Source organism: Bacillus rossius (genome assembly GCF_032445375.1).
Source record: "Bacillus rossius redtenbacheri isolate Brsri chromosome 4 unlocalized genomic scaffold, Brsri_v3 Brsri_v3_scf4_2, whole genome shotgun sequence".
Classification (NCBI taxonomy): domain Eukaryota; kingdom Metazoa; phylum Arthropoda; class Insecta; order Phasmatodea; family Bacillidae; genus Bacillus; species Bacillus rossius.
In genome coordinates, this window is record NW_026962011.1 from 21,960,711 (window position 1) to 21,968,771 (window position 8,061).

At 56.7% G+C, this 8,061-nt stretch overlaps 1 protein-coding gene across 1 annotated transcript; it reads right to left on the reverse strand.

The window, feature by feature from the left end:
* Positions 1–1,811: 1,811 nt before the first annotated feature.
* Positions 1,812–2,690, reverse strand: LOC134542329 (uncharacterized). The gene is made up of 2 exons (XM_063386478.1): positions 2,154–2,690; positions 1,812–2,015 (listed from the first exon to the last, which is right to left on the reverse strand). The coding sequence occupies exons 1-2, from the start codon at positions 2,688–2,690 to the stop codon at positions 1,812–1,814; spliced, it is 741 nt and encodes a 246-aa protein (XP_063242548.1).
* Between the last annotated feature and the right edge of the window lie 5,371 nt (positions 2,691–8,061).

Sequence of the window (8,061 nt, forward strand, 5' to 3'; positions counted from 1 at the left end):
TCAATGTTACCTAAACCACTTAAACAACTGTTAAACTTTTCACTTCACCCAAAATTTGTTGTGTTTCACTAACTTTGTGTAGCTAAGTAAAGTTTCAATTTATTAAAAGTCGTTACAAACACATTACACAAGCCGTGGCCATTCTTTTTTTTTTTTTTTTCGTTTTTGGGTCATAACAAGTGAAATTTGTAAACAAATATTTCATAAAGACTGAAAAACATTTTATTTACAATTCTATTTATTATTTGCCATTATTTATGTCCATTGAGAGAGAGAGATAAGATAAACGAACTAAATTGGTCCTTTAAAAACTAAGCAATTGTTATCTATCTTAAACAAGAGTAAAAATATGGTGAAATGCAATTCGTTACTAAACACTTATGGGTTGTCAAGCCTTGTTTAAAATCTTAAACGATGGTGGTAAAATTGACCCTAATACTGCATATAGAATGATTCGATAGTTAATGTATCTGCCTGGCAGCACATTCTAGCAATAGGTGTGGAAACTATGTGTGATTTGTGTTGGTCATATTTATCACATTCAGCATTATGTCTAAAAATTCTACTTTAATTTTCGTGTCTGACATCCGAGTTTCATATTATAAGTCTGACGTCCCTAAAGCTCTCAGCCCTTTCCCGGTCCCCGAATAAAATCAGGAATGTGGATTAATGTAACTTGCCCGGCTAATCCAGCAAGTAGGGAAGGGTTCAGGTCTGACGTGGCCGGGACCGGAAATTGAGGAGAAAAGGTTCGGAATGATTGAGGAGGTTGTAAACCAGGTTGAAATTAGGTATAGTTCGCTAATTGTTCGTATGCTAGATTATTGCGGCTGGTCCGCCTTTGCCCTAACCTCACCTGTCCCGCGGTAACGGTAACGCCCGCATCCCATCGTACCGTGAAAAACGTTAAACAACGGAAAACTCCTGACCGTATACGTAGTTTGACGAATTACGTAAGACTCACGAACGATACTGTTCGAAAACGATGGTCCGCATGTGGTCGCGGACGCGGAAACTCGCGGAGCGCGGAGACGCAGGTCACTCCGTGGCTGCCAAGCGGCGATGGGCAGGAACAGCCTCTAGCCTAGGAGGGCACGATGACTGTCGTCATATGCCCCTCCTCTCCCCGAGGCCGTTCTGCCCACCGACGTCGGCTCAGACCGGCAGACATGGTCGAGCCTGTCCATTGGGTTGGTCCGGCATACTCACGTCGATCGTCAGAGGTTGGGCGAACCGCGGCAGCAGCTGCCTAACGCTGCAGCGCAGTCCCACCATGTCTGTCCGTCGTATGTCATGGTACTTATATCGCCCCTCCCATTCGTAATTCTGATGGTGGCGAGGGGATGTCCTGTGATGCGTGGACCGGCGCACCTCCGGCTTGTCCCCCACGTCCGTCACCGTCGTCGTCCCCTCGGAAGGCATGTCTAGGGCCACGGGTTGGGCATGGTCAACGTCGCTCTCCCCGCTGAGGAGCTCCATCGTCACCCCGTCGGTCGTTGCGTCGTCTCTAATTGCCAGTGCGCTCTCCACCCGGCGTTCCCACGGGCGTGCGGGCCTCCCACGGCGCCTCCCACCGTGTTCCGGAAACGTCACCGTCGGGTCGCTCAGGTCTGTCGGGTCTCCGAGGACGGTGTCGTCGGCGGTCACGTCTTCAATGGTGACATCCGCCTCGTGTTGTTTGTCATCGTCGTTGGGGAGAATCGCGTCCATGAGGCACTCCAGCTCGTCCTGGCTAGCACCCCGTGGTCCCCCTCTGTCGGATATGTCATAAGTCGTCATTCGCTCCCACGTCGCTTGAGCGTGGCGGCTAGTCACCACTTGGTACCCCCCGGGGTCGTCTGTTCCTGTCCGGCCAGATCGGACTCCTCCTTGGGGTCATCTGTATGCACGGTGTTCCGAAGCACGTCGTCGTCAGTCGAGTCTGTCCGTCGCAGGTCGTCCCTGTGTACCTTCGTCGTGCACCCATCAGCGCAATGGACGAGGTACGTTGCGTTACTCAGTCGGGCGACCACCTCCTGCGGGCCCGCCCACTTAGGGACCAGGCCGGCGCAAAAACCTCTGTCGCCTGATGACAGGTGGTGGCACCGAATGTACACCCACTCTCACGGCTCAAGCCGGCTAGAAGGCCGGGTTGTCTGCTGCATTCGTCGCACCAGGAAAAGCTCCTGGCGCCGTCGGGCGTCGTCACGTATTTCGTCCACTGTCGTTGTGTTCGTGTCAGCGAGTGCATTTGCCTCCCCAGGCAGGGCGAGATTGTGGCCCTGCACCAGTTCGGCGGGAGAGTGGCCCATGACCACGTTCATCCGGCGGTGCAGGCAGTACAGCAGCGTCGACAGGTGCAGGTCCCACTTGGTGTGATCCTCGTCCAACCGGATATGGAGCTGAGCTTTGATGTCCTGGTTCCGGCTCTCGGTCCAATTCGCGCACGGGTTGTAGGTGGGCGTGGTTTGATGCTCCACCCCCCACCACGCACAGTATATTCGCCAGTGTCTCCCCGTGAACTGCACCCCGTTGTCCGTCAGAAGGAACGCGGGGTACCAGTATCGCGGAAAGAACTCGTGCTCAAGCAAAGCTATCACGGTGCCGGCCTTTACGTTTGGCACAGCGAACGCCTCCGCCCAGCAGGTGAAGACGTCCGTGACCACCACGATAAAATGCCGGCCACGGGATGTGCAAGGATACGGCCCCATGACATCCACCGCCACAGTATGGAAGGGATTCCGGGGCCGTCACGGGACCTGTTGCTCCTCGCCGTCGGATCTCCAGGACTTACGTTCCTGGCAACGCTGGCAGGCTCTGACGTAACGTCTCACCTCTGCCGCGTCACCTGGCCAGTGAAAAGTCCGCCGGATCTCTCGAAGCTTCTGCTCTGATCCGGGGTGTCCAGCCAGGGGGTGGTCTGCAAGTATTCCAGCACCCAATACCTAGCCCTTGGCAGTACGTGGGTCTGCCAGCGGCTCGACCTGTGAGGCACCCTGGTCTGGAGCACCCCATCGAGGTTCCGGTGGCTCGATACCGCTCTCTCCCCGCACTCGGTCAGCCGGGACTGGGTGTCTGGGTCATGGAGCTGTTCCGCACGCACTACGAAAGCAGGTCTGCTAAAGTCTCAGGCGGTGTGTCTTGTTCGGGGGTAGCGGGGGCCGGGCAGCGCATACAACTCGCATGGCTGCGGCCCCAGATTCTTGACGATGGGCTCGTGAACCAGGGGAAGCACCTCCTCCCAGCCCTGGTCGTCGTGGAACACACTCATAGGGTCCGGATTCCTGGACAGCTCGTCGGCCAGCTGATTTTCCAGTCCCTGGACGTGTTCCACAGAGATCGATAACTCCTGGATCAGCATGGCCCAGCGAGTGAACTTGGACTTCCCGCCCTGAGCGGAGTCCAACCAGCGTAGGCACTGACTGTCGGTCCTCAACGTGAACGAGCGGCCCTCCAGATGGTGCCGGTAGCGCTGCAGTGCCCAGACAACCGCCAGGCACTCCTGCTCGTTCACGTGATACCTCCTCTCCGTCTAGCCAAACTTCGCACTGGCGTACTCGATCACACGCCTAACACCGTCGCCGTCCCCCTGGTACAGGACCGCACCCATCCCCTCCTGACTCGCATCCGTCTGGACGAAGATGGGGCGTTCGGGTGTCAGTCGCGACAGTGTGTGACAGTTCCGGAAACGTCCTTTGACCTGGCGCAGGGCCTCGTCCGCAGCGGGCGTCCACCGGAACTTGGCCTTCGGCGACAACAGGTAAGTCATCAGGGCCGTGATCGTCGCGAAGTCAGGCACGAAAGACCGCAGCCAGTTCATCAGTCCCATAAGCTTTTAGAGCTGCTTTCTTGTCTTTGGCGCCTGCTTCCCTTCGATGAGTTCCAGCTGGTCGGGACGCAGACAGCATCCCTCTGCCGTCACCAGGTGACCCAGGAACATGATCTCCTCAGCCCCGATGTGACACTTATTTGGGGCGCACATCAGTCCGTTTCTGGCCAGTCTTTCTAGGACCAGCGCCAGGTGGTGCGCGTGGTCCTCCCATGGTCTAGAGTATAAAATGACGTCATCCAGATAGGCACTGGCGAAGACGCCGATGTACCCGTACAGGTTGCGCACCATGATAGACTGGAAAGTGGCCGGGGCGTCCATAAGATCGAAAGGCATGGCGCAGAACTGAAACCGCTGTCCGTCTAGCGCAGTGAACGCCGTCTTAGGACGGTCGGCGGGGCATACTGGCACCTGACAGTAGCCCAATTTCAAGTCCAAGGTCGAAAAGATTTTGGCGTCCCCCAGCCCGGCCAAGGCGTCAGTAATGTTGATTCGCGGGGGGGTTGGGGGGAAATGGGAATCGTCAGTCGGTTGATCGCCTTGAATTTCACACAAAAAACATAATCTTCTGTCCTTGTTGGTAGCCAACAACACCCTCGAGTTGTATGGGGAGCTGCTGGACTCGATTACCCCGTCGCGCAGCATCTTGTCCACCTGGAACTGAATTGCCTCGTGCTCCCGGGGCCCGAACCCGAGCACCCTTTCGAATGGCGGGCGGTGCGGCACCATTGGAATTCTGTGCTCTGTCGTAGTCGTGCGCCTTAACTAGTCTGCTGCCGCAAATACCTGTGGTTGGGACTCCAGGGCCCGGCTGATGGCGTTGATGTGTTCCTCCTGGACAATATGCCGGAGGTCCTCCAGGTGGGTGACCAACTGAGGAGGGCTAGGGGGACTCTGCTGAACGCCGTACACCATCCAGCGCCCCCGGTTGCCGAAGTGCATTCGTCCGACTCGCACCTCCACAGCGGCGTCGAGCTCATGCAGCCAGGGTGCCCCCAGGATCAGCTCCTCTCGCAGGTCAGGGACCACCCAAGCCTCGATGTGACTAACATGCCCAACGATGTTCAGCATTACCTGGATGGTGCCCCTCGCTGTTGAGGTGGCATCCCGGGTGGCTAGCCGCACCTGCTCCGGAAGTGGTACCACCGCCTCCGCAGTGACCAGGCGGGCCACCACGTAGGAACGGCTGGCAGCCGTGTCCACCAGAGCTAGCAGCGCCTGGCCGTCGGAGTGGATGGGTACTCACAGCAGCTCTGGCTCCTCTGGTCCAACTTGTCCCAAATAGACCAGCGTCTGGGCCCCTTCGACCCCAGGCTCCAAGTCGCCTGGCTGCGCGGAGTTTCTGAGGTGGGTGTCTTTTCCGGCTTCAGGCCGACGGAGAGGTAGGTCCTTTCCCTGGTGGTCCGATGACGAGGGCACGGGAGTGGCAACAGTGTACCTCCCTGCTGACTGCGACCTGCCCTGCTCCGCAGGCCGTGTGTGTGCCCCCTTTGCCTGATGTGGTAGGTGACTTAGTCCGGGTGCTGGTTCTGCTGGTAGCTGATGGGCTGGGGCACGGCATCCAGCTGTCTGACTGCCCCCGGCACCACGTTTCCCTCCGACAGTATGTTTGACTCGCGCGCCTCCTCCAGCGCGGCCCTCGTGGGACACACACGGTGCCAGTGATACGCCTCTGGACAGAAACGGCAATGTGGCAGGCATTCGTCGCTGTCCTCACTCGTCCTGCCATCCTCTGTCCGGTACTGCCGTGGGTGGGCGCGAGCTCCTCCCTGACCGGACACCTGTCGGTAACCGGAGTTGCCGTGGAATCTTGCCACCGCTCGGTCGCCATCTGGTACTTCCGTTAAGGTCGGTCCACTCGTCCTCAGCTGGTCCTGGAGCCCGTGTGCAGTCCTTGGCTCTGCCCTCCACTGTAGTAGATCCCGTTCGATATCGCGGGCGAGGGCCACAAACTCTTCCAGACTCCGTCCGACCGCCGCTCTCATGAAGGGTCGGAATTCCAGTAGTATCAGCTCGACGACTGTAGATAACGCAGTGCGCGGGTCCCTTCCTTGTGCCATCCGCCGGTGAAGGCGCAGCTTCTCGAAAACAAAGCGCTCCGCCCCCTCCTCTGTCCTTTGTGGCCGGCAGTAGAAATCCCTCTGGCACCTCGCGCACACCTGGTCGTTGTCATAATGGGCCTCAATCTAATGTACAAAGTCGCCCCATCCTGTGCTATAACTTCCCACCATGGACCACCAGTCCCTTGCATCTTCACGGAGCTGTCCGCCTGCCTGCGAAGTCCATTCGGCTGGTCGCACCTTGTATAATTCCAGGAGATGTTCGCACTTCTGCACAAACCCACGTGGATCCTCATTGTTGTGACCCGAAATTGTCGGAAAAGTGAGTGGCGCACTCACGTACTGAATCACTGTCACCTCACCATCGATGCACCTGTCCCAGCGGCCACACTCATGACAGTGCCCCGCCAAGGCCCCCACATGATTGCATCCTGTGGAGCTGCCCGCCCCCTTCCACGTGTTTACTACTTCACCGTCCTCCTTGCCATCACCGATGTCCTTCATTGTGCCCCGCACCGTGTTGCTTGCTGCATTGCCATTGTCAATCGTAAACATGTCCCGCACATCGTTTGTCACTGCCTTGCCAACGTCACTCATCACCATTTCCTGTGTTGCGAATTCTTTCACTCTAACAGCTACATCACTGGTGAACTTGTCCCACACAGTGTATGTCAATGCCTCGCGAATGTCACTCATTGCCATGTCCTGCGCAATGTCTCTTACTCTAACACCTACGTCACTGGTGAACAAGCCCCGCACAGTACATGACACTCACTGCCTCTCCAACGTCACTCTTTAACGTGTCCTGCACGACGCATTTCCCTGCACTGCCAATGTCACTCGTAAGCATGCCCCGCACAGCGTATTACACTGCCCCGTGAATGTTACTCATCGCTGTGTCCCGCGCAGCGTATGTCACTGCCTCGCCAACGTCACTCTTTATCGTGTCCCGTACGACAATTTTCCTTGCGCTGCCAATGTCACCCGTGAGCGTGCCCCGCAAAGCGTATGTCACTGCCCCGCGAATGTCACTCATCGCCGTGTCCCACACAGTGTATGTCACTGCCTCGCCAACGTCACTGGTTGCTGTGTGCTGCGCAGCATATGACACTGCCTCGCGAACGTCACTCATCGCCGTGTCCCGTGCAATGTCTTCCACTCTAATGCCTACGTCACTGGTGATGTGTCCCGCTCAGCATATGTCACTGCCTCGCCAACATCACTCTTTATCGTGTCCACACGACGCATTTACCCATGCTGCCAATGTCACTCGTTCGTGCCCATCGCAGTGTATGTCACTGCCTCGCCAATGTCACTGTTTGCCGTGTCCTGTGCAGTGTATGTCACTGCCTCGCGAACGTCACTCATCGCCGTGTCCCGCGCTACGTCTTTCACTCTAATGCCTACGTCACTGGTGAACATGTTCCGCACAGCGTAAGTCACTGCCTCGCCAACGCCACTCTTTATTGTGTCCCGCACGATGCATTTCCCAGCGCTGCCAATGTCACTCGTGAGCGTGCCCCGTGCAGCGTATATCACTGCCTCGCCAAAATCACTGGTTGCTGTGTCCTGTGCAGCGAATTGCACTGTCTCGCGAACGTCACTGGAGAGCGAGCCCCACGCATCGTATTGCACTGTCTCTCCACCATCGCTCGTTATCGTATCCCGCGCGGCGTACTGTATTCTGTCCAATGTTATCAAATCCTCTGTAACTCGCATTACTTGTCTTCCCGTCATGGTTATCGGTCGCGCTCGTATTCCCCACCGATCGGTAACATAACCCACGCTCGACTCGCTGCGTTATCGCGCGCAGCCGGATCCCGACGCGCCACCGTCTCTAGTTTGCGTCGTTCCCACGACGCGCAGACGCAGCTGCTTCCTTTCGCGCTGCCGTAGCGCGCACCAACTCTTGTTGCCGCGTGGAAAAAAGTCCTGTTCGTAATGACCAGTGGCCACTCTAGTTGGGCGCCATATGACGTCCCCAGGGCTCTCAGTCCCTTCCCGGTCCCCGAATAAAGTCTGGAATGTGGATTAATGTAAATTGCCCGGCTAATCCAGCAAGTAGGGAGGAGTTCAAGCCCCTTGTGGCCGGGACTGGAAATTGAGGAGAAAACGTTCGGAATGATTGAGGAGGGTGGAAACCAGGTTGAAATTAGGTATAGTTCGCTAATTGTTCGTACGCTGGTTTATTGC